The 24444-nt window shown below is 42.3% G+C and overlaps 2 protein-coding genes across 4 annotated transcripts in view; both read left to right on the forward strand.

Moving 5' to 3' along the window:
* The window catches only part of LOC149799040 (glutamate receptor ionotropic, kainate 2-like), a 328910-nt gene that overhangs the window by 149119 nt on the left and 155347 nt on the right, over nucleotides 1–24444 (forward strand). The gene's annotated exons all lie outside the window — the stretch shown is intronic.
* LOC149799041 (uncharacterized) lies at nucleotides 17642–20266 on the forward strand. The gene has a single exon (XM_089958121.1). It carries the CDS (start codon nucleotides 17642–17644, stop codon nucleotides 20264–20266), a length of 2625 nt encoding a protein of 874 aa, XP_089814247.1.

The following is a 24444-nucleotide window of genomic DNA, read 5'->3' on the forward strand; positions in this document are numbered from 1 at the left end:
CAAAATGAGTCACTAAATGTTCTAAGGAATAGCCCAGGCTGCGATGATGCAGAAAATACACACAGTACTGTCCACACACCAAGGAATCTGTGCCTTGTAATTTCACATTATTGAATCGGGTGGTTTGAGCATTTCTTCTCATAAAGTCGATGATATCGTCTTCCAAAGGGGGCAATCCGTACGAATCGAAATATTCCACACATCCTTCTTGAGGAAAGTAGACGGCTACCCAGTGGGTTCCTGGGAGATGACTGTCGTCCGTGTTGATCACGTAAGCTAGATGGTCTTGAGGTTTGCGATGAGGGAGTTCATCTTTAGCACAGACGACAGGATTCCAAGAAGCCGTATACGAACTGTGGTTCAAAAGGTAATAAAGTTCCCAGGTATCCATTTGTGTGTTGTTTTTTTTTTCTTCTTCACAGGTAATAATACGTTGTCAATTCGATCCTGACCTTTTGCTTGAAAATGTCTGACAAATAACCGTTTCTTCGTACAGGGACAAGTACGACCTCAAATAATTCCCGTCACCAAATTTAGGTTCGAAAGGTCGGGTACACAAGGTCTTGCCATCACGACTGACTTCGATCTTGGACACGTTGAAGTGTTTAAAGTTGAAAGGATTTTTTTCGGCAGTTCCGTTGAAGGTTGCATTCTCGACCATACCAAGGATTAAACGTTTGAGTAGCTGTCCTTGGAACAGATGATCTTCGATCATGGATCGCTGTCCAGAAGGAATGGTGAAGGTTTTCACTTCCACGCGACGTATCGGATACTTGGCGGTCGTTCTGCTCAACGTCTGACTGACGTCGTTTCCCACTTTAGGTAACACTTCCATACGACGCACGTAAAGTCGGGCTTCTTGAATGATAGTTTTGTATTCGTTGGCATGGGCCATCAAATGGAAAGCGGCACTGCTACGATTCAGTCTCAGACGGATATCCACCCCGTTCAGCAAATACTTTTCTTGCAACCACATGTCCAAATGTAAACGATCCATCAGTTCTTAACTACGACTTAGTGCAATTTTCTTTCTTCGTTCTATAAATCCCGATAAATTTTGAGCATCCCCATCAATTGTAGTGCTGTTGAACTTTACACCTAATGCGTCAGGCTTCCATATCACGCAAGCATCCAGATGAGTGTTCTTGGCTTCTTTTCCGTACGTCAAGAGATTTTCCAGGTACGCTCGGTAAGGGTAAGTATCCATGCTGCTGCTGACCAGTTTGTTATTCAAACACAAGTCCACTCCACTGAACAAGGAATGCATGAAATTGTTGACGGGAGCTACTCTGGACGTATTAATGAGAGCGTCACCGTCCACTTCGGTTACTTTCACTTTCAAGTACAAGTAACTGCTATTCAGATCGATGTAATCTTCGGGCTGTCCTTTGATTTCAAACTCGATGGGAGCTGAATCGGTCAATGAGGAAACGGGATGAAATTCCACCCACTGGGATTCTTGCATGGTCATCATGGTGGGGGGCATGGCAAACATATCCAGTTCCGTCTTGGAACAAGCACATGACTCTCGGTGCATCATTTTTTTCTCTTTTTCTCAATAATCGAAAACGTCTAAGTCTCGAACGGTTCTTCTTTTCTTGGCCTTTCTAGCTTGAAGTCTGGTGAAAGGGTGTTTTCTTCGTCGTCTCTTTCTGCCTTGTCCTTGCTGAATGCCTGACTCGCTAGCGTGCAGGGCATTTATAGGTGTGTCTCGGCGGCCGAAAAGGTCTTTGCCCGTTTGCAGCAAGACATTTTTGCCTGCCCTCATGAAAGCTTCTTTAGGGTTTTGTTTGTCGACGATGACACTTTGGAGAAATTCTTTGCCTTGCCTCAGTGCCGCATCTTTCAAGGCGTGCAATCCGCGTGTCACCATCGGTTTCAACACCGGGGCCACCGAACGAAAGGCCGATTTTAACATATCTCCTAAACCGTGTCCTCGCTGTCGAACAACCCCTCGGTACACTGGATACATGACTTACGAGTCGTGAGAGAACCGTTTTCGAAAATGGAGTTTCACCGTGACTTTTCCTTTGGTGAATGGAATATTTTGTCCCAAATCTCCTTTTATACCAATGTTGACCGTGTCCAAATACGACTTGCTGACAGGCAGATAGTGAGGATGTACAAATTCGCGGTGGACGTGGTAAGTGTTTCCACCTTCCTCGTCATTGGTCGTGGTACTATCCACTTTGAAAGGAATGACACGCAGTAACGGTACGGAGGTGTGTCCCACCACGTTATACTCCACCACATCGGAATACACGAACATCAAATTCAGTCCTTGGTTCAGTTCTACCGGTTTTCCAAAAGCTCTGTAAAAATCCATATTACTGTTGATCTTGGGGCTCCAATTGTTTGCAAGCATTGTTGGATGTCCACCCAAAATTTCAAACAAACTAGCATTGAACCTGAAGGACAACGTTTGGGTATCCGGAAATTTCATCAGTAAACGACGAGCCACTTTATGGTAGTCCAGGGTGACACGTTTACTTTGTTTGTTCAGGGCTTTGCCAAAGGCTAACTCGAACCTGTCCGCAATAGTGTCCACCAAATGCTGGCCACTAAAATAAAACCCTGCCGCAATTTTCAAGGTGTGGATACTGAAGGCTGGATTGCTGGCTGGTCTTGTGTCCCCTGAAAACCCGATTTTGTTGATTTCTTCCTCCAACTGGGCATTCAGGATTTCCACCTCAAAAAAGTTTTGCTTTTCAGTGATTTTTTCATTTGTGTAGGGTAAATGATTTCTACTAAAGCCACTTCCCAATGGGCTTCGTGATCTAAGGGGATGGCTTGAGGTAATTTGGCCGTGTAACAGCACAACGTGTTGTGGGGAAACACCTCCATGGAACTGTCACTGGGTAAGGTTAAGTAAAATTGGTTTTGGTGACTCATAATTCCAGAGTTCTGTGGCTGTCCGAGGGGTTACTGGACGTCAGAGGCGTGTCTCCGCTCAAAATGGGGTTGTTGTTGTTATTACTGGAGTGGTGACTGACACTGGCACTGGACACAAGGTTCCCGTGGTTCCCGTTGGAGGAGAATTTCAGGGAGGGATTGGGAAGCAGGTAACTGATGCAACTGCTCAATAAAATGGTCCACAATTGTTTGTCTCCTTGTTGCAAACTCAAATTGGCAATAGCTGCCCCGATGACACAATACACCACGAAGATTTGGCAGAAAAAGACGATTTGCGTTTTAGGCACACGTTCTCCGCACCACACCCATAAGGGTTGTTTTTGTAAATCTTGCACAGAAGAGCTGGGTGAAGGAGGAGTGGTCGACGTAGCTGCGTCTGTGTGAAAGGGCATGATGGTCACTTCTTTTTATAGTCGATGACTTGCGAAGCGTCGATCCAAGAATCAAAACTGGGTGGATATCCTTTCCAACGTACTTTGACTTCTTTGACACGTCGTTTACCCACTTTACGGGTTCTGCGTTCGAGAATGCTTTCTATGTCGTACACATCGTCTTCTTTTTTGGTGACACGTTGTAACTCGGGCAAATAAAACGTTCCTTTGAGCACTTCTCCGTTCATGTCTTCCAATTTATAGACGGTAGGATGACGGCCATGCACTCGTCCAGTGACGCGAAACAATTCGGTCGTCTAGTTAGGTAAGTAACCTTTGTCAAAAGTGCGTTTGGTTTTGCCAATGCGCACCCAATCTCCTACGGCCAACTCTCCACTTTTCTTGGGGACAGCCCTCGTCGGGGACGTACCGAACAGGCGCTCAAACACCAGCACTTCGTTGTCGGGAGTCACGTCTTGTGGGGCACGTCCGATGCTTCGATGGTAAGATTGGTTGTACGCTTGCACTAGGTGTGGCAAGATGTCGATGTACTTCAGAGTGTGGTGATGCGTAAAATATTTCCACATGCGTTCTTTCAAAGTGCGTTGAAAACGTTCCACGATGCTGGCTTTGGTTTCGGGATTCTCGGTGGTAAAAAAAATGAATGTCACGTTTCTTTAATTCTTTTTGGAAAGCTTGGTTCAGAAATTCGGTGCCTTTGTCCGTTTGCCATCGAAGAGGGTGACGACCGCTTTGTTTCAACACCCGTTGCAGGGCTCGCACTAACTCGCTGCTCGATTTGGAAGTCAAGGGCACGACCCAGGCAAATTTGGAAAAGATGTCGATGACACAAAACAAATATTTGTAGCCACGATTGTAGCTGGCCAAATGAGAGACATCGGCTAAATCGGCTTGCCATTGATGATCGATGCCTTCCACTCGGGTGCGACTTCTGGCAAACTTGCGTCGAATGGGTTTGTGTAAAGTGTAGGTAGCTTGTTCTTGTAACCATCGTTGCACTTGAGGTAAACGGAGACTTTTCAGTCGCGTTTTGGCGGCACGATACAATTTTTGAACTCCTGCATAACCTGCAGGATGCGAGGGATCGTAGTAAATGCTGGCTAAGACTTTTTCCATTTTTTATTTTGTGTTGGTTGGTGTGTTAATAAGACACCCACTCTTGGAGGATGCTACTCTTTTTCTCTTGGGGTATTTTCTTGGATTGCAATGCTTTGCGTGTGCGACCGGCAATAGGTGTCGAAGAGGAGGATGTCTGAGCGGGGGATATCGGTTCTTGTTTCACTTCTGTCTTCACTTTCTTTTTCTCTTGTGATGAAGAAGGGGTGGCCATCATCTTTTTAATCCATCCAATTCTGGAGGTAGGTGGTGTTGTTAACTTGCGTACTTTTTCTGGTGGAGTTTGAAACCCTTCTTCTTCTTCTCCTTTTTCTGTCTTGGTCACTGGTACTGGTACTGGTACTGGTGATGGTGCTGGACTTTTCATCAAGGTCTTAAAATCTTTCAGAGTGGGTAGAGCTGTTTCGTCTAAAGCTTTCTGGTGAAAGAGTTGCAGTCGTTGCAAGAGTTGACCGTACTTTTGCGATTTTTCTGTTTCGGACAAATCTTGGCGATCCATCAAGGACTGCAATTCGTGTTGTAACTGGGACATCTCGCTCAAATTGGGATTGGGAGGTAAATGCGGGGTGCGTTGTTCTTGCCACCGATGGTATTCCATCCATCGTTTGTAAGGCACTAAAGCCAGTTTTCGTCCTTCCATGGGGTTGTCAGGGGTCGATTCTGAGATCTTGGGACTTCCGAGGGCCTTTTTATCTTGCTCCCACCAGTCCTCCCAACATGGTTCCCAAGACTCCTTTCAGTATGGGACCTAACAAGAGGGGTAAAATGCCTCCACGTTGGACCAACATCTTCTTCTTTTGACGAATGGGAATTTTCTTTTGAACCATTTGGCGAAGAACGTGACGATGTTTGCCTAAGCATTGTTTCTGGTGTTTGGACAAAGGGATCATGCCTTTCAAGACGTTCAAACAACATTCGCACACCGTATCGATGACCTCTTTGGAGGCCGATTGAATGAGTTTTTTTCGTAGAGGTGGAGAAGCTTTGGACAGGACAGATAACATGTCCCCATGTTTGACTAAACGTGGTGGTAGTCCTTTCCTTTTCTTTCCTTGGGGTTTTCTGGAGGGTGACATCTTTGAGTTCTTTTGGGGGTCATCATGGGAGAAGTTCTTGGTGTGATCAACGTCTCCAGGTACTCTTCAGTTCTTGGTGTCATCAACGGAGAAGTGGATGAACGTGAGGCTGCCGGAGACGCGGTCACCGCCGTGGCAGGTCGTGGTTTGCGAGTGTAAGGTTGCGTCCTGGCCGAAGAAGAAGTGCCTCTCTTGCGACTAGTTTTCTTCTGTGGACTTTTCTTTTTCTGGGGACTTTTTCTCTGTTTCTTTTTCTGGGGGCTTCTTTTCTTTTTCCAGGGTGGTGTCTGGTCAGAGGAGGGTCCCGCCACTGGAGAAGTTCTTCTTCTTGGGGACCTGGTCTTTTTCTTCTTCTTGGAGCTTCGTGGACTTTTTTCTTGGGTATAACTTTGGGGGCATTAGGATCCCATCTTAAGAGAGAGCGAATGATGACCCCTCCTAGAGTACCGCTCCCTCCAGGTTTCAAAATGATTTGTTTTTTGGTTTGAGTGTCGATGCGGCGATCGGCCAGTTGGACCAAAGCGACTTTGTTTCGATCGAAAAAGCGTTTGGTTTGATGAGGAATCTGAATGATTCCTTGGAGTATTTGACGTGCCGTCACCGTGAACCATCGTAAGACTTCTTTGAGACTAGCTTCTAAGACACGAGCTCGTATTTGTGGATTTTTTTCTCGATTGATGCCATACAAGGCACGAATCAATTTGACGGGAAGATGCGACTGAAGGGACGTCATGTTCACACTGTGTGGGACAGACGAAAAGGGTCTGAGGTTTTTATAGATTTTTTTATGTGGAGTGAAATGAAGTCGAGGACGGAGACGTGTACAGGACAGGCCCTCCGTCTTGGCCCCAATGGTGAAACAAGTGGGTACGAAATCGCAAATCATCGGGGGTCGTAGGTTTCAAATCGACGAGTAAATAGGCGTGTGGAGTTTGAGTGGCATCGTCGTACGCCTGAGTCAGCCAAGGCGTTCCTAACTGTTTGGCTAAGACTTGCACTTGCGATTTATCTCGAGGGCTTTTAAACAAGACCACGTAATGCGCATTGAGACTGATGGTACGATGGGCTTTACTTTGTTGAAACAAATTTTGGGTGATGTAAACGACACTGGCATTACGGTGATGCCCATTGCGCGTGAACCACAGTTTAATTTCTTCTTCGTCTTCTCCTAACATATCGTCGAAAATGACCAGATGGGTTTGACGGGAGTCAGAGACGATGCCGTCGTCTTCTTTAGGAATGCCTTCCACAAACACGATGGAATCGCCTTGACTTTCTCGCAAGAGGCTGTACGCCGATTGCCACTCTTTGTAACACCACACGATCCGTTGAGGGGGTCCATCGATCAAATGATGTTTATGTTCGATCAAACGTTTGACGAATTCGGTTTTGCCTGAACCGCTAGGTCCAGCAATGAGCATGTCAAAAGGATGGCGAAGATATAAAGCCTCCCAACTGGCACGATCTAAGTGTTCGTCGATGACTTTGACAGTAGAGGAAGAGGGAGCAGAGACAGTAGAGGTAGCCATAGTGTGAGAAATGTCACTTGTGACACGAAAACAAACAAGACAAGAGTTTATGTACTTTTTTCAGAACACGTTTAATGAATGTTTTTTCAAACATGAATACGAAAGACAAAAATACATAAAAGCCAAAGGCTTAAGTACAAGAATAAAAGGCACATGATAACCATTAACGTGGAATAAACACAAGCGTGCCTGATGTAATATCCACTCATAATCAGTCTTCTTATACTTTGGAACAAAGCATAATTTAAAAACGGTTGAATAACTTTGCGTTTGCGTTTCACTTGTATTTTGATCAGTTCTCGGTAAATGCGTTCTCTCAACTCCACAGGCAAAGCACGAATGTTCTCTATCAAAGTATCCATGAATAGGTCATACTAAATCCTCTTTGGTCTGACACAAGAAATGTACTCTTTGCACAAACATGGTTTTACTTCAGTGTCGAATTTAAATCGTTTAGTCACTAATCTACACATTACAATTCGTTCAGAAGTTTCCTCTTTCACTAAGTTGACATTTTGTTCAAGATGTTGGTAATTCGTTAACTCTTCCTCTGGAATTCGATGCAGTACGTTTACAATGATGTAGTAGATAGAATCGTCCATAACAAACCAATCCTTTTTAAAACCAGGGGATCGTTGATCAATGTCTGTCCAATGGAACACTTTCAATTGAATCAATCCTTGTATAGCCTTCAGGTACCAGTTGTTCAAACACCGGTGACGTAACGGATGCAATTGTTCTTTACGTTTCACTTGTATTTTGACCAGCTCTCGGTAAATGCGTTCTCTCAACTCCACAGGCAAAGCACGAATGTTCTCTTGTAAAGCATCCATGAACAGATTATGGTAAGTTACTTCAATGTCTCGGTCCCACTAAGGGTAAGTAATGACAATTCGGTGACCATCGAGCATGTTCTACGTAGGCCGAATCTTGCGGTTCCCAGTAATGAAGTGACACACCGCAACTGAAGCACTTGACTTTATCTCCTTCGCCCAAGTAGAAAAATCGGCTCTGGCTAATTCTTCGGGGGTCGGTCCTCCCAGATACTTAGGCCATTTTCCTTTGAACGATTGAAGACGATTTTCAAAGTCACAGTATTCCGACAAACGTACAGGAAACGAATATTCGTCTTTCACAGGTTCGTTTCGATGAGGGTTGAGTGACATGGGCAGGAGTTTGCTCAGGGCTGGATGACATCCGTAGGAGGGGGGGGTGGTAGACGTGAAGGTGAACATCCCCCTTTAAAACGAAGCCCAGTAAAATGTCCAAGAGGACGAGCGGCATCACTTTCGCATCCCTCAGGTTTGACACGCACAGCATCCCTTTCCATGATAGGGTTCGTGAGAACAAAATTCCCATGATGCTTTACGGCATCGCTAAGGTCACAACGTACAGCATCGTACCCATCGCAAGGCTCACAATCGCATTCCACTTCCGAAGCCTCACACTTGAATTGTGCCTTTCCAAACAACTTGTTCTGTGTTTCTCTGAAAGTATTCATCTTGTTCGCTCTGTCTTGGTAGTCACAATGAACTATCGATCTTGACCATAGCCCCTTTTTATACTAGTCGCAATGCAGTCTCCAGCTTGTACATCTTTCTTTTTTTATGTTTTTTATGTCTTGTTTTGGAAGGTACCGTCTCTAAGGTACCGTCAACATTGTACCGTAGTGTGATGGGTGGAAAGGCCATACAAAGGTAAGGGCAGTGCGGAGACCATAGAGTATGTTCCAGAATAGCTGAATCTTTATAGATACATAGATCCATTCGTAACTTCAGTCCGCAAGCGAAACACTGTACCTCGTATCCCAATCCTGACTCAGGTCCCAAGTAGACAAATCCTGTTCTAGCTAAAACATGCGAAGAAGGTAATCCTTCCCTATCTGTAGGCCATTTCTGAAACGTGTCCAATCGACGGGCACAATCACAATAGTCAGGTAAGAAGACTGGAAAATGGTAGGGTTTGAACTTGGAGTTCTCATCGGGTTTCTCACTCGATTCTTGCTGTGGCGAAGTCATCCTTCTAGCGTGTGACTATCCTCTTACAACCAATGTTTTATACCAACATGTCCATACGGTAAGGTGAAATGATTGGGAAGTCGAACTCGCTTCTGGTACACGATTTGATAGACTTTTTTCCAATGGCCGACTGACGATGTGGTGAGTGGGTAAACGTACAATCTTGTTGGGTTGATAGGTGGTCACTTTAAAGTTTCCATCTTCTCCCGATTGCAAGGCTTCTTTCAATACCCCAAAGTTGACCACTTGACTGGTACGATAATTCAGAGTCAGTCCTTTCACTTTGCACGTCGTGTGCACTTCTCCTTGTTTGTCCCGGTATTCGTAGCCGTAATTTTTAGGACCGCCACTGGCGAAACTTAGAATCTTGTCGTCGGGATGCTCGTCTGTCCAGGTTCCTAAACGGTCTCCTTCGATGTCAGGGTGCTGTTGACTCGGGTGATGGATGTAAATGCAACTGTCCGTGTCAAAGTACAGGACGCGTTCCCCTAACAGTTCTAAAGCTTCGTACAATTTTAAGCGAGCATGAGCTGTCACGTAAGCCGCAATGATGACATTTCCAAAAGGGTCGTCTTGTACAAAGTCCAGATCTTCTTCGTAATTGACCAAGATCAAATCCTCGCGAACGACGTCCACGTGTTTCATGTATTTGGTTTTGTCGTGAATCATCTGGAAGTAGCGGGAAGGTTCTGTCAAATATTCCGTCTTGGGTAAACACGGTCGTTGTGCCATTTTACCCCACAAGCAATTTAACATCACTTTGGCAAACGATCGCCTGCCTTCGTTTTTCTCGATGTGGTCTAAAGAGATACCTTCTTGTTCATAGTATTTCTCTTTGAATTGTATTTGGTCTTCGGGAGTGTGACACCAGGAAGGATAGCCGCTGGATTCTTGTTTCAGTTTCAAAAAGGCATCCACGTAGTCGGCGAAAATGCCTTTCTGACTGGGATCACCCTTGTGGTATTGTTGTGTCTTGGGAAAGTGGCAAATTTCGTACACTTCTAACAGTTGGTATCCCATGTCCAGAGCTTTGAACAATTCTACGCTGACCCCGGTTCCCGTCAAGGCACGTTCTTCCTGGGTGTGCTGACAAGGTTGGTCTTGGTTGCACGTTTCGGCACAAGTACGGCACAAAGGAAACATCAGTTTGCCTTGACAATGGTGAGGGAAGACGGGATGGTACAAGTCCGTGGGAGGCAAAACTTTACACTTGATCAAGCCTTCGTATTGTCGAATGTTTTTCAGGTCGATGTGTTCCGTCAACAATTGCGGGTGCCCTACAGGAAAGCGACAATATTTGCACACGTAGGGATACAGCGAACACACGTCCAAGTATGTGATTTCTTCTCCTTTCTCTTCGTCGGCTTGGTACAGCAAACAGGTGGCATTGGTCCTTCCTCCGTACAAACTATCCCTCGGGTTCAGCGGGTCCATGAACTGGTAACTTTCCACGAGGCGTTTAAACTCGGGATCGGTTTTCATACGGTGATCGTACTCGTGTTCCCACATTTCCACCACTTGGTATCCTTCCTGTTCTAACTTTAGGCGTCGCTGAGAAGTGGCCTGGTACAAGTCTTCCATGGTTCGTTGCAAAAACTGATTTTTAGTGCTACGATCAGGGTAACAGACGGGACATCCGTGAAATAAGCAACCGTTAAACTCGTACACGATCTTGGGGTTTTCTAAGTCCCAACCATCGACCGAATACGTTCCGATGGTCTTTTCACCCCCTCCGTTGCGGGCATGCTGAATCCACTTGTCTTCCTTGTCGCACAAGTAATGTAACCAACGTAGGGCTTTGACCGAGTACTGACGTTTGACAAAGTGGGTCGTTTGAGGACTGATCACAGCCACGGTGTTTTCAGGCATGAATCTTTGGCGGTACACTAAGGAACACGCTTTGGCAATGGTGCAAGCTTCTTTCAAAGGATCGACCCCTCCGTGTTCCATGAACAGTTCTCGAAATTTTCCACAGCAACGCCGTAAAATGTCCACGTCGGAACGACAATACTTTAGCATTTCTTCCTGAAAGTCGAAAGGGTCCGAGGCGTGAGCCTGGTACCAAGCGTAGAAAGCTTCTCGTTGTTCGGTACGCATGTTGTCGGGGTCGTAATAGTGAGCCTCAGGTAAATGGGGTAGAACGGCGTGTTGATTGGCTTCCGTATTGAAAAAGTGTGGAAAGTACCCTTTAGCCATTTCTGTCATTCCAAACGTTTTTGGCATTCGACTCAAAGGCATGGCCAAGTAACTCATCGAATCTTTAAACTGTACTTGGCCCACTTGCATGAAAATGATTTTGGCTCCGTTCAAAGTCACTTTAGGACGCTCGGTGCCTTGTTCCGTATAGTATCTCAAAAGAAACTGTCCATCGTATCCGGAGAAATTGTGAGCCATCACCGTGGCATGACGATGACAATCTCCGTAACGTTCAATGTCCTCTTGGCTCCACGTCTTGTCGACGGGGTCTAAGACCCATTGTGCAAAATCGGCTAACGTGTTCGGTCCCCGAAAGATTTTTTCACGTCCTCCGGGAATCTTGCTGCAGTGAGGGCAATGACTGAAGATAGGTTCTTGAATGCACTTCTCGCACGCTCGATGAGCCACGCAGAAATTAGGAATGTGAATGCCAGTCTCTTGCATGCATTCGAAATCGAGAAAGATGAAATTGCCTTTCTTCTTGTGACCGTCCTCTTTCTCTGGTAGGGGTTGGTATCTTTGCACGTAGCATTGGTGTTCCAAGTCCACGATGTGGTGAAAAATGTGACATTTTTTCTTTCCTCGACATACGTGTGCCTTGGCATTATTGGTAGGTATGCCTTGCCTACACGTAGGGCACCATCTCAGCAGTTGACAAGCACATTTCTTCTGTGAACCTTGTGTTTTCAAATGTTGTTGGTAACAGGTAGGGTTGACAAACGTGCGCAGACAAGTTGAACAAGGCACTGGTTCTTCGCTCAGACAGGGTGGAGAGGCCAAACATCCTGAGCATTTCAATCCACAATGCTTGTGTTGCTCTCGATTATTAAAACCATAATCACATTTCTCACAGTAATATCTGTATCCCAGGAATCCGGTGATAGTGGTAATGGTATCGAAATGGTCATCGTGATAATAAACATGAATGTATTTTCCGTCCTTAAAATCTTGGCCTCGAAACAACAGAGGTCCGCGCATTTCTTGAGGGTGCACTTTCAAGGTTTATCGTGGAGCTAGGGCATCTTGCAATTTTTGCATCTCAGGAATGCCACAGGGTATGTCTTTGGACAGGCCAGCTTGTTGTAACAGGAGTTCTGCTTCGTTTCGTTGTTTGGCTCGATCGGATCGTTGAATAGTTTTCCAGGCTCTTTTCCATTCTACCGTGTCGTTCTTGTTGGCATTGGTTCGTCCCACCACGATGGCACGGGCTAAACACATCTGGTCTTGAGGGTTGTTAATTTGGACGAGACTCTTTTTGGTGCTGCGAAGGTCGTCCACCAATAACATCTTTTTGCGTCCAGTCCCTTGAGGAGGAGAGACGTGGGTCATGTCCAGTGTGGCTTTTCCATCGGTGATGTCAAACTTGTCATTAGATTGTTGTACGTGTTGAATCTTGTCCATGACTTTGGAAGCGGTCAATTCTGCAGGGGTGCTAAACTCGATCCAAACAGGGGATTTCAAACCGTCGTGTTGTATGGAAAGTCTCAAGCGATCGTCTTCTTTGGGTTGACATTGTCGCTTGAGTGATTTGAGCAAAGAATCCCACACCCCGGTGATGAACACTTCTGCTTTCTCTAACGGTACTTCAGCCTTGAAATCTTTAAGCTTCACCGTGTATTTGTAAGCCGTGGTTCTAAATTTTCTAGAGGAGCGCTTTTCCGTCTCTCGAATGGAATAGTATTTTTCAGGGTTGACTAAGGGTGGTGAACTTGGTTTAGAGGGTTCTTTCTTCTCGAATGAATAGGATCGTTTCATCTTGAGTGAAAAACGTCAAATGACTCAAGTGTAAACACCATAGACTAATTTATAGTCATGGCAAACCAGCGTATATAAAAGGGTGTGTGTCTTGTTCTTTCACTATTCATTTCACTCTCAAGCCGAGCACAACGATGGAAGAGACTAGCCAAATCGAACGTTTCGTCAGAGCTTTGCGAGGGGTCATTAGAAAATTCTCTTCAGACCAGCCTACGGACTACTCTCCTTCCTTTCGAGATAAAAGTCAAGATACTTGCTATATCTGTCAGAAGAAAGGGCATTGGTCTTCAGAGTGTCCAGACCGTCAACAAAGAAAAAAAATAGGGGCTAAAAAAGACAAAAGTCAAGATACCTGTTATTATTGTCAAGAAAAAGGACATTGGTCTCCAGATTGCCCAAAAAAGAAATAAGAGGAGTCAGAAGAAAAGAGGAATTCTTCAGAAGAAGAGAGGGATTCTTCGGAAGAAGAGAGGGATTCTTCAGAGGAAGAAGAGGAAGAAAGAAGACAATTCTATTTACAAGAGGCATAGAAACAGGAGAAGAAAAGAAGAAGGGAAGAAAATGAGGAAAAGACGGTGAAGAAATTCAAAAAACAGAGAGACTAAACAAGGAGAAAGAAGAAGTCAATGAACTTTTAATTAAAGTGTTGTGTTGTGAATTGTGAATTGGATTGTAATAATGGATAAAAGAATAAATTAATGATAGAAGGTAAGTGTCTTTGAGTTTTGATTTTAAAATAAGAACGTACACTCACGCACTCATACAAAGAAAAGTACTATAGGGGGTAAAATGTTTTTTTTTTGTTTTTTTTGAGTTATTGGCAAATTGAAAGGCTATCTCTTTTCGAGAAATGTGGGTGGCCCTGAAAAGGGCCTTTTTTGGTGCAGGGGTGAGTTTAAGCAATCAACTTTAACTGCCTTAAGCCTTTGCCACGGCCAAGGCCTACTTCTGGACTTCGTAATGTTGATGATTGGGTTGAAATCACTAAGGGTGGTACGGTAGGCTTAGTCACAGTGTTGACGTGTTTAGCTCGGGAAGGTCGTATTCTCTTCGGTCGTAATAAAGAAGTCTGATACATTTGTTTCAGACTCCTTAACTCCGCTAAAATGTCCAACAGTACCGTGACCGTTTGATTTTCACCCTCTTGTTTCTTTGCTGCTACTTCTTCTTGCTGTTGTTGCTGTTGTTTTTTTCTTACCTCTTCTTCTTGCTGCTGTTGCTGTAGGAGAAAAGCTTGTTCCGCTTCCTTTTGTCGTTGTATAAATTTCTCCAATTCTTCTTTCTGTCTCTGTCTAAAATTCTCCACTTGCGGTAATGAAGAAGGTAACGAAGGTTCCGGAACAAATTCTTGCGAGGTAAGAAAATCCACAAAATCCCAATTTGCCTCTTCTGAAAGTAAGTCCGGGTTCCCTTGGGCGGTCTCCCCTGCTGGTGCACCCCAATGGATCGTTTTCTGAGTTTCCGTCATGTTGAATCACTGTCGCATAGATTGACTGCACACAAGCGCTAGCGAATCTATATAGACCACGTGACGTCACAGACTGCTCTCTTCGGATTGGATGCCGGCTGACTGAATTTTGTAACGCGTGTTCTGATTGGTGAATGAACTCAATCCGTTTCAATCCTTCCTCTACCTATAAATAAGCGCAGTTCACTGCATTGATTCACCTGTTCTCGTCGCTTCAAGATGTGGACCACATTCGAATCATCCACCCTTGTGTCTTCCATGATGTTTAGGACGGACATGCTCATGTATGTCCGGTCCAAGTGGACCGTTGTCGACAAGTCAGACACCAGTCTGTGGATACGAAGAGTGTACGTAGAAAGACAAGGTTGCCTCAAGAGGACACTGATTTATGGCCATCGAGTAAGACACAGCTTGAGGACAAGAAGATGCCGCAGATATGCCCTTTATGTTAATGGATACATTAACATAAACCCAAAGGCCCTTTTCAGGGCCACCCATATTTCTCGAAAAGAGAATGACTTTCCATTGCCTACCCCTTTTTTTATATTTTTTTTATTTTTAAAAAAAAAAAACAAACAAAAAATCCCATGTTAAATTCCCCTTGTCCCTAATATTTCTTTTTTCTCCCATGTTAAATTTCCCTTGTCCCTAGACAAGCCCAAAATCTATTCCCATGTTAATTCCCCTTGTCGCTAAAGTGGCCCAGGGGTTTTCGTAATGTTAAATTTCCCATTGTCGCCAAAGTGGCCCAGGGGTGTTTTTAATGCTAATTCCCATTGTCGCTAAAGTGGCCCACTTCACTACTCAAACGTCCAATGATAAGGCAATGTTGAATTTAAAGCTTAGGGCAAACGTCCAATGATATTGCGATGTTTAATTCAAAGTTTATGGCAAGCATCCAATGATATGGCGATGTTTAACTCAAAGCTTAGGGCAAACGTCCAATGATATGGCGACGTTTAATTCAAAGTTTAGGGCAAACATCCAGTAATATGGCAATGTTTAATTCAAAGTTTAGGGCAAACATCCAATAATATGACAATGTTGAATTTAAAGCTTAGGGCAAACGTCCAATGATAGAGCGATGTTTAATTAAAAGCTATGGGCAAACGTCCAATGATATGCGATGTTTAATCAAAGTTTAGGGCAAACGTCCAATGATATAGCGATGTTTAATTCAAAGGTTAGGGCAAACGTCCAATGATCCGGATATATTTAATTCAAAGCTTATAGCAAATATCCAATGATATGGCGATGTTTAATTCAAAGTTTAGGGCTAACATCCAATGATCTGGCGATATTAAATTCAATGTTTAGGGCAAACATCCAATAATATGGCGATATTTAATTCGAAGTTTAGGACAAACGTTCAATAATATAACGATGTTTAATTCAAAGATTAGGGCAAACGTCCAATGAAATGGCGACATTTAATTCAAAGCTTAGGTCAAACATCCAAAACTACATTCAGATTTAATTCAGTTTTTTTCTTCTATGTACAAGCTAATGACTACGTATCTTCCTTTCCATAGATTCCTGACTTTGCTACACAATCACGAAAACAAATCATATTTCCATAGTTTCCTGATCTTGCTACACAGTCACGAATATCGAGAATACAAATCATATTTCCATAGGTTCCTGAGCTTGCTACAAAGTCACGAATACAGATAATATTTTCACGATGTCATCTTACATATGCATATTATTCAATGTAACGGTGATTTCGCTTGACGTCTTACTTGTCACATGTGAGGTTTCTATATCGGCTGGTTCGGTATGTCATTTGGAAAAGCACTAAGCTCTCTTTTCCTCAGCATGACACAGAATCAATGTGCTAAAAGTGTAGCATGGTATCCATCCTTCCCACGATGCTCCGCACACGAGGCTAGGCACGCACCGTTGAATGACCGATACCGGTGGAGAAATTAAAGATGGCGGGAGTAACATAAAGATTATTTGGCAAAAAAGAAACAATATAAAATCAGTTATTTCCTGATGTGGCACGACAGGCTTTTACGCTGTATTAGTCACAAGTCTATCAATTAAAAAAGTACTGAGTGTTTACTTAAAGTGTTACTATCTAGTACTGCTGTTTTCACCCATTATGTAGGACGGGGAGGGTAAGGTGAGATATTTCAGAATTGTATGGCTTTGCTTTAAATTGTGTCAGAGATGCTTTATATGAATGAAAGTTTTATCGATTGAGTTTTTTGACGTTGTTTGCATTGAGTTTTACCGTTCATTTGTATTGTGTTTTACCGTTCATTTGCATTAAGTTTCAATATTTTCAAATAACACTGACTTTTCTGTCATGCAGCATACTTGTATTTTAAAATGCAATAATGGAACAATTAACCGGGTAAGGGTGGGTGAGAATAAGTTGGTAATGCATTAGATTCCTGTTTATGCAGTGCAATTTTTGAAACTTTAAAGTTTTGGTGTATCTATCTTGTTTTAAACAAATATTTTGCTAGTTACGATGTGCTAACCACGGCAGGAAATCTGGATATGTCAAGTATTAATATTAATACTACATGAATGCATGTTCAGTAACAGACGCTAAATCAGTGTATCCTAAATCAGTGATATATTTTGACACAGAATTTATTATATGTATGCAGCTTGTTGCCGTCATATTAATGCCTAACACTTCCCTCCAATTTATTTGTATAAATATTGATTATCATTAAGACAAGAGACAGTGGTGTACATGGTAGTGTTAGTTTAAAGGATTTTAAGCGGTCAGATATGGTAATGTTAGAAACAAATTCTACCTAGTTCACATCTGATACTGATAAAGATTCTGACCCATAGGAGTTGGAGTCTGCATTTGTCATCACTGTTGTTTTGATAAACTATTGCCCTGGTGTAAAACTAAAGAATTGTTCTCTGTAAAGAGCAGTCGTCTTGAGCCCTAGCTTGGGTGAACATTAAAAATTGGCTGGGAATATACTTTGTGTTGGATGTTATTGTTTGCAACTTTTGTACCCCGTAACAATTTTGGTGGCAGCGGCGGGAAAGCAAAGTTGTTGGAAATTTGACAGTAACATTGAAACAGCACAAATACCAAAGTTTTGTCTGAGTAGTGTAGCTGTAAATTGCTATTGGATATACTCTGTAACTTTGTGTGGGTGAGATTCCTGTTAAGCCAAGGATAAACAAAATAAGGATTGAAATGACAACCCAAGGTGGCGTTATAGATGAGGAAGTAGGAACGATTGTTGAAGAGCACAGCATTGCAAGGGATAGAACCAGACGGAAACAGCAAACAAATTTGATGCAATTCACAGATATTGAGGGAGACTTCAGTGGTGAAGAACCATATGACATGGAAATAGAGGAAGAGCAACCGGTAAGAAAACTAAAGAAAACACAGAGCAAACTAAAAACATCCAAAGACATCAAAAAGCAAACTGAACGTGACCGGTTACAGTTAGAGAGGGAATGTGCAACTGAGAGACAAAAATTAGACTTTGAAAGGGAGAAGTTGCGAATGGAGCACAGTCTTAAACTTAAAGAGCTGGAGTTAGAGATCGAGAGGGTGAAACATCAGAAAGACATAGATAAAAGGAATGAGAGCCTCCCATTCAAAGTCAAGCTTCAAACTTACAATCATCAAGCGAATGAAGACATTCTTACATTTCTCTCAGAATTTGACACCGTGGCTGATCACGCCAAATGGGGCGAAGAAATGAAAACCCTGCAACTGAGAACACTGTTAACAGGGGAGGCAAGAGAGGTAGCACAACAAACAAGTAAAAGCTATGTTGAGCTAAGAAAGGCCCTGATAAATAGGTTTGGGAAAAGACCTCATGAATATTTCAGCCAGTTAGTTAGCATAAGAAGGGATGCTAATGAAACATACAGAGGTCTGATGGCACGTATACAGCAGTATTTAACACGGTTCATTGATAGTCGTGATCCACACAGATGTTTAGCAGATGAATACTTCTTGAAGGCTCTCCCACCAGTGCAGGCCCAGTGGATAAGGCGCAATAAAGGCAATGGCTCTGTTGTCGATGCTGCTGAGGATTATGTTTTGCCCATCAGTGACAGCAAGTTCGACCATAAGCACAGCCGACAACAAGCAAATAACCAAGCATCAAGTTCACCTCAGTCCAAGAAAACTGGTTTGATAGAAAAATCCTATGGAGACAAAAAGTGCTATAAATGTCACCAGAAGGGTCATGTTTTGCGTGACTGTCCCAGCAGAAAACAAAATCAAGCAACCTACTTTGTCCAGAATACCATTGGTGAACGGTTAATAAATGTACCGGGAACAGTGAACAACAAGGAAGTATTATTTGTTAAAGATACAGGCGCAGAAATGACCTTGATGCGTGACGACCTTGTCGATAAGTCATGTATCCTTGAAGGACAGAACCTGACACTCTACACTGCCATTGGACACCCTTTTGAGGCGAAATTAGCCATAGTAGAATTAGACACGCCATACTACAAGGGTCATGTCCAGGTTGGACTGGTATCTGACTTGGCAGCACAAGCGCTGCTGGGTATGGACATTCTACGTAGGAAAAAAAGGACTATGGTAGTAACGAGGAACCAGGCAAGAGCACAGAAAGAGGACGCTGAAGAAAGTGAAAGGAAAATAAAAGAATGTGGAGTCCGATCCCATGAATTGGATGATGTGCATCTAGATAGGCTATTATCGGACGAAAATAGTGATCATGGTCTTGATGAGGATGAGGATGACATCCATTGTGAAGATGAGGTTGATGACAAGAACTTGTCACTTGATCAGCTGCACAATGTTAATGTGGAATTAATTTCTCAGTATCAAAAGAATGACAGCTCGTTGGCTGGAGTGAGAGAAAAGGCCCTGTCATCCGCAAGTGAAGTAGAAGGCATGGACAATGCATTTTTCTGGGAGCATGGAATTTTAAAACGGAAGTGGAAGTCGTCGGATGGAGAAAAATATGGGATCCAATTAGTTTTGCCAAAGCAGTTACATCAAGCAGTGATAGAGTTGGCACATGATAGACCGCTTGCTGGTCATCTAGGAAGGGAGAAAACGAAAGCAAGAATAACAACCGCATTTTATTGGCCAGGAATGTTTGGGGATATTCAGAGGCACTGTCAGGCCTGTGACATCTGTCAAAAGACAGCAAGGAGAACAGGGAAGGAGAAAGCTCCAATGGTGTGTCCAACAATTGTGTCTGACCCTTTTGTCAAGATTGCGATGGATATCGTTGGCCCACTACAGCTCACAAAGGCGGGGAACAAATATATACTAACCATAGTAGATGAAGCTACCAGGTATCCGGAAGCATTTCCTTTGAAGGACATTGATGCCAAAACAGTGGCCAACACCTTAATTGGCCTATTTAGTCGGGTTGGTATACCTAGGATTATCCTTACAGACCAAGGTACCAACTTCACAAGCACACTTCTGAAAGAACTCTACAACATGTTGAACATCAAGGGGATCACAACTTCTCCTTACAGGCCACAATCCAATGGAAAGGTCGAAAGATTGAATGGCACACTCAAAGCTGTCTTGAAGAAACTGTGTTCCACGAACGGTGAAGACTGGGATGTGATGCTGCCTTATGCACTGTTTTGCTATAGGGAGGTACCACATGAAGCAACTGGTTTTTCGCCGTTTGAGCTGCTGTATGGTTGGCCAGTAAGAGGGCCGATGGAGATTCTTAAGGATCTATTCACCGGTGAGGGTGAGACACATAAGTCAGTTGTTGAACATGTGCTTTTGATTCGCCAGAGATTGGTTGATGTAAGTGAGTTAGTGAAAGAAAATCTGACAGTGTCACAAGAAAGTTAAATCATGGTACGACAAAAATGCTACCAAACGGGAATTTAGGCCGGGAGATGAGGTCCTAGTTTTGTTGCCATCTGATGCATCAAAGATGAAAGCTCACTGGAAGGGACCTTATCGGGTCATTTGTAAGGTTAATGACGTTAATTACAAGATTAACATTGGTGGTAGGCGAGGACAAGTAACATACCATAGTAATCTATTACGTCAGTACAAGAGAGCTGTACTGTTATCAGCAACTGTGTGTGATGAATTTGATGGAGGAGGACGGGTTGACTTCCCACTCCCGACAACAAAGAAAGAGGTTCGATCCTTTCTAGGAATGGTGGGCTATTATAGAAAATTCATCAGGAATTTCGCTGAGCTCTCGGCTCCGCTTTGTATTTTGACAAGGAAGGGACAGCCAAATCGTGTTACATGGGATGAGACAGCTGTTAAGTCATTCAGTGACTTGAAGAATGCGCTTGTAAAGGCACCTATCTTGATCAATCCTGTTTTTGAACGCCCATTTGTACTGCAAACGGATGCAAGTGATGTGAGCGATGGAGCTGTTTTGAGCCAGTACAATGACAATAAGGACGAACATCCAATAGCGTATCTCAGCCGCAAACTATTGCCCAGGGAGCAGAATTATTCTACAATTGAGAAAGAATGCCTTGCGATAGTATGGGCGATAGAATCTCTTCACTATTACTTGTGTGGTGCTCCATTCAGTGTTGAAACTGATCATAACCCACTAACCTGGCTAAGCCAAAACAAAGGAAAAAATAAACCAACGGCTTCTGAGATGGTCCCTGTGTCTGCAACCATATGAGTTCACGATCAAACACCGTCGGAGAGCAGAGAATGCAAATGCTGATGGATTGTCACGTGCTGGAGTCTAAGACTATGTGTTTTAGTGTTCATTCTTGTTGGACTTATCTGAATTAAGACCCATATGATAATGTGTGTTATAGCTTGTGTACTAATTAAGTACTTTCGTAATGCACATCAATTTGATTTTAAGTGAATCCAAAATGTTTGTTTTAGATGTTGTGCTAAATGTTGTATTCGGAATATGGAAATATTTAGTGACTCATTGAATGCTTGCACTGTATGCTATTTGATAGAACTCTAATTGCCAGGGAGATGCTAGAACTTTTAAATTTCTTGAAGTAAGGTAATTGCATAGAACTGTATACAGCCAAATATTAACCCTTCGATCTTGCTTATCCGTCCTTTATAATTTTGTTCGAAAACTAGTTTTCTCTTAAGGGGGAAGGTGTTGCCGTCATATTAATGCCTAACACTTCCCTCCAATTTATTTGTATAAATATTGATTATCATTAAGACAAGAGACAGTGGTGTACATGGTAGTGTTAGTTTAAAGGATTTTAAGCGGTCAGATATGGTAATGTTAGAAACAAATTCTACCTAGTTCACATCTGATACTGATAAAGATTCTGACCCATAGGAGTTGGAGTCTGCATTTGTCATCACTGTTGTTTTGATAAACTATTGCCCTGGTGTAAAACTAAAGAATTGTTCTCTGTAAAGAGCAGTCGTCTTGAGCCCTAGCTTGGGTGAACATTAAAAATTGGCTGGGAATATACTTTGTGTTGGATGTTATTGTTTGCAACTTTTGTACCCCGTAACACAGCTATTAACTAGACAGTGTTAACATATTAAAATATGGTGTTCTGCTGTAAGGCAGATGCTTGGTTTACCAGGTCGCTGTAAGGCAGGTGTTTGGTTTACCGGGTCGCTGTAAGGCATATGCTTGGTTTACCGGGTCGCTCTAAGGCATATGCTTGGTTACCGGGTCGCTGTAAGGCAGATACTTGGTTTATTGAGTCGCTGTAAGGCAGATGCTTGGTTTACCGGGTCGCTGTAAGGCAGATGCTTGGTTTACCGGGTCGCTGTAAGGCAGATGCTTGGTTTACCGGGTCGCTGTAAGGCAGATGCTTCGTTTGCTAGGTCATTGTTAAATGTTGACGATCTTAAGAAATCTTTAAAAACAATAATTCAACGTGGAACTTAATAATATTTTTCTTTTTAATTTAGTCAGGTGTCGATGATAATTTGAGATCAGGATAGATATTACTTGATGTAAAGCAATATTAACAGTTTTAACCATCTTCTTACTTATAACTTGAAATGTATGACTGGCCAAATATGCATTACTGTTAGAGTTGTCTATGACCTACTGGAACTGCTTTTAAAGTGTGACAATACACTATTGCTCGTGTTACGTTGAAATTTTCAAAGACATGAAATTAATGTCTAACGCTCAGTTCACGATCATGTTGTTAAATATTAGTTTGTTTTTATGGAACTACTCCTAAATATATGTAAATAAAAGAAACACACTGATGGCTATCAGAGCATCATTCATACCAAATGCGGTATTTTATCTTCATGATGATATTGGATTTTCCATTTTAAAATTATTAAAATCAGGTTACGTGAATCACTTGCACAATTTTGCCATTGCAACAATTTAGCGATATATATGAATATATTCTAAAGTATGAAATTATATGAGTGCATCGAGGGAATAAACACACACACACACACACACACAGAGACACACACACACACACACACACACACACATATATATATATATATATATATATATATATATATATATATATATATATATATATATATATATATATATATATATATATATATATATATATATATATAGAGAGAGAGAGAGAGAGAGAGAGAGAGAGAGAGAGAGAGAATGCAAATCATATGGCGAATAACAATCCTTTCAAGTGCACTGGATCCAGCAAGGGATCAATCACGTATGGCAGGGATTGATTAAGATAAATGCAATAAACTGACAACGAACAGTGCGAAACTAGTATATAACTAGCCTGAGCGCTTTCGACTCTTTAATGAGTCTTTTTCGAAGAGAAATACAAAACATCGACAAGACAAACAAATAAAACAAAAAAAACAGTTGTGTTTGCAAACTTTTACATGACTGTTTCTACTGGAATTAAACCTTTTAACTTGATTGTGTTTCATCTAGTTTATTTCAGCTTGTTGCTGATACTGGAAAATATTTGTATTGAATTGACATTGGTGAGCCATAACGACATCTTTATTTATGTAAATTTATGTTAGCGCAAATTATCTATATTATATATATATATATATATTATATATATATATATATATATATATATATATATATATATATGATGCATAAAGTATAAACACATATACCCATATATGTCTGTGCTTCGGGTCTGTGGATTTAATTGAAAGCAACCGTATCCAATAAAAATTAAGTTGCTCAAATTTTAACACTGTTCCTACATAATCGAGACAAGGGGAACACACAACTTGAATGGACTGATAAATAAGAAATTTTTTAGTGGATGTCCGTCTTGCACAAATACTTTTTCACTCAAATACAACTGTAACGACTTCCCTCTGGTACATAGTCATACTTTCGATGTTAAACTCCAAAGTATCCTGTTTATGTCATTTGCCACCACTGTTTTCGGCCGATGTACAATGTATCACGCTATTGGTTAGTTGGCATTTCATACTAAGGGAGGCAACTTATGAAATCCAATAGATGTCGCTAGGACAAAGCACCAATATATATGTTCGATCCGCCAAGGTGTATATAGGATTATCATATCGGAACCTTGACTAGCTAAGTTTCGGGGCTCCTTCGAGTCATTTATTGCTCAACGACTCACAAAACGCATGCAGAAAGGTTTGATTTAAAAAAAAGAAAACAGGTGCATTTGAGTGGTGGTTCGTAAGAACAAAGTATAAAGGCTGCATTTTTTAAGTATATAACAGAATAGATATACATTTCAAGAACAGAGTATAATTTGCAGGAGATATAGGATGCACACACACACACACACACACTGAAAGGAAGGATTGGGAGGTGGTAGGTCCATACTAGATTTCTCTTATATCTTTGTAGTGTCTGATTTGCATATCATTCCACTCTTTATTGTTGTCATTTGAAATACGCATGCTTTTTCCGTACAGACGGACAGCGTTGTCCACACGGCGTGCATGTACGTATCCAGTCCATAGTAGTGCCGGATTAAGGCCTTCCAGGGCTCTAAACACTGAAAACATTATGGTGCCCCCCCCCCCATATAAAACAAAAAATTATATATTAAAAGATAAAAAGGTGGGAAAATAACATTGCTGCCATT

This window comes from Sinohyriopsis cumingii, chromosome 5 (genome assembly GCF_028554795.1).
Source record: "Sinohyriopsis cumingii isolate HCF-2022 chromosome 5, ASM2855479v2, whole genome shotgun sequence".
NCBI lineage: Eukaryota > Metazoa > Mollusca > Bivalvia > Unionida > Unionidae > Sinohyriopsis > Sinohyriopsis cumingii.

Excerpts from the sequence above, each read along its gene's own strand:
- LOC149799041 (XM_089958121.1), top strand. The coding sequence starts at position 17,642 with ATGACAACCCAAGGTGGCGTTATAGATGAGGAAGTAGGAACGATTGTT.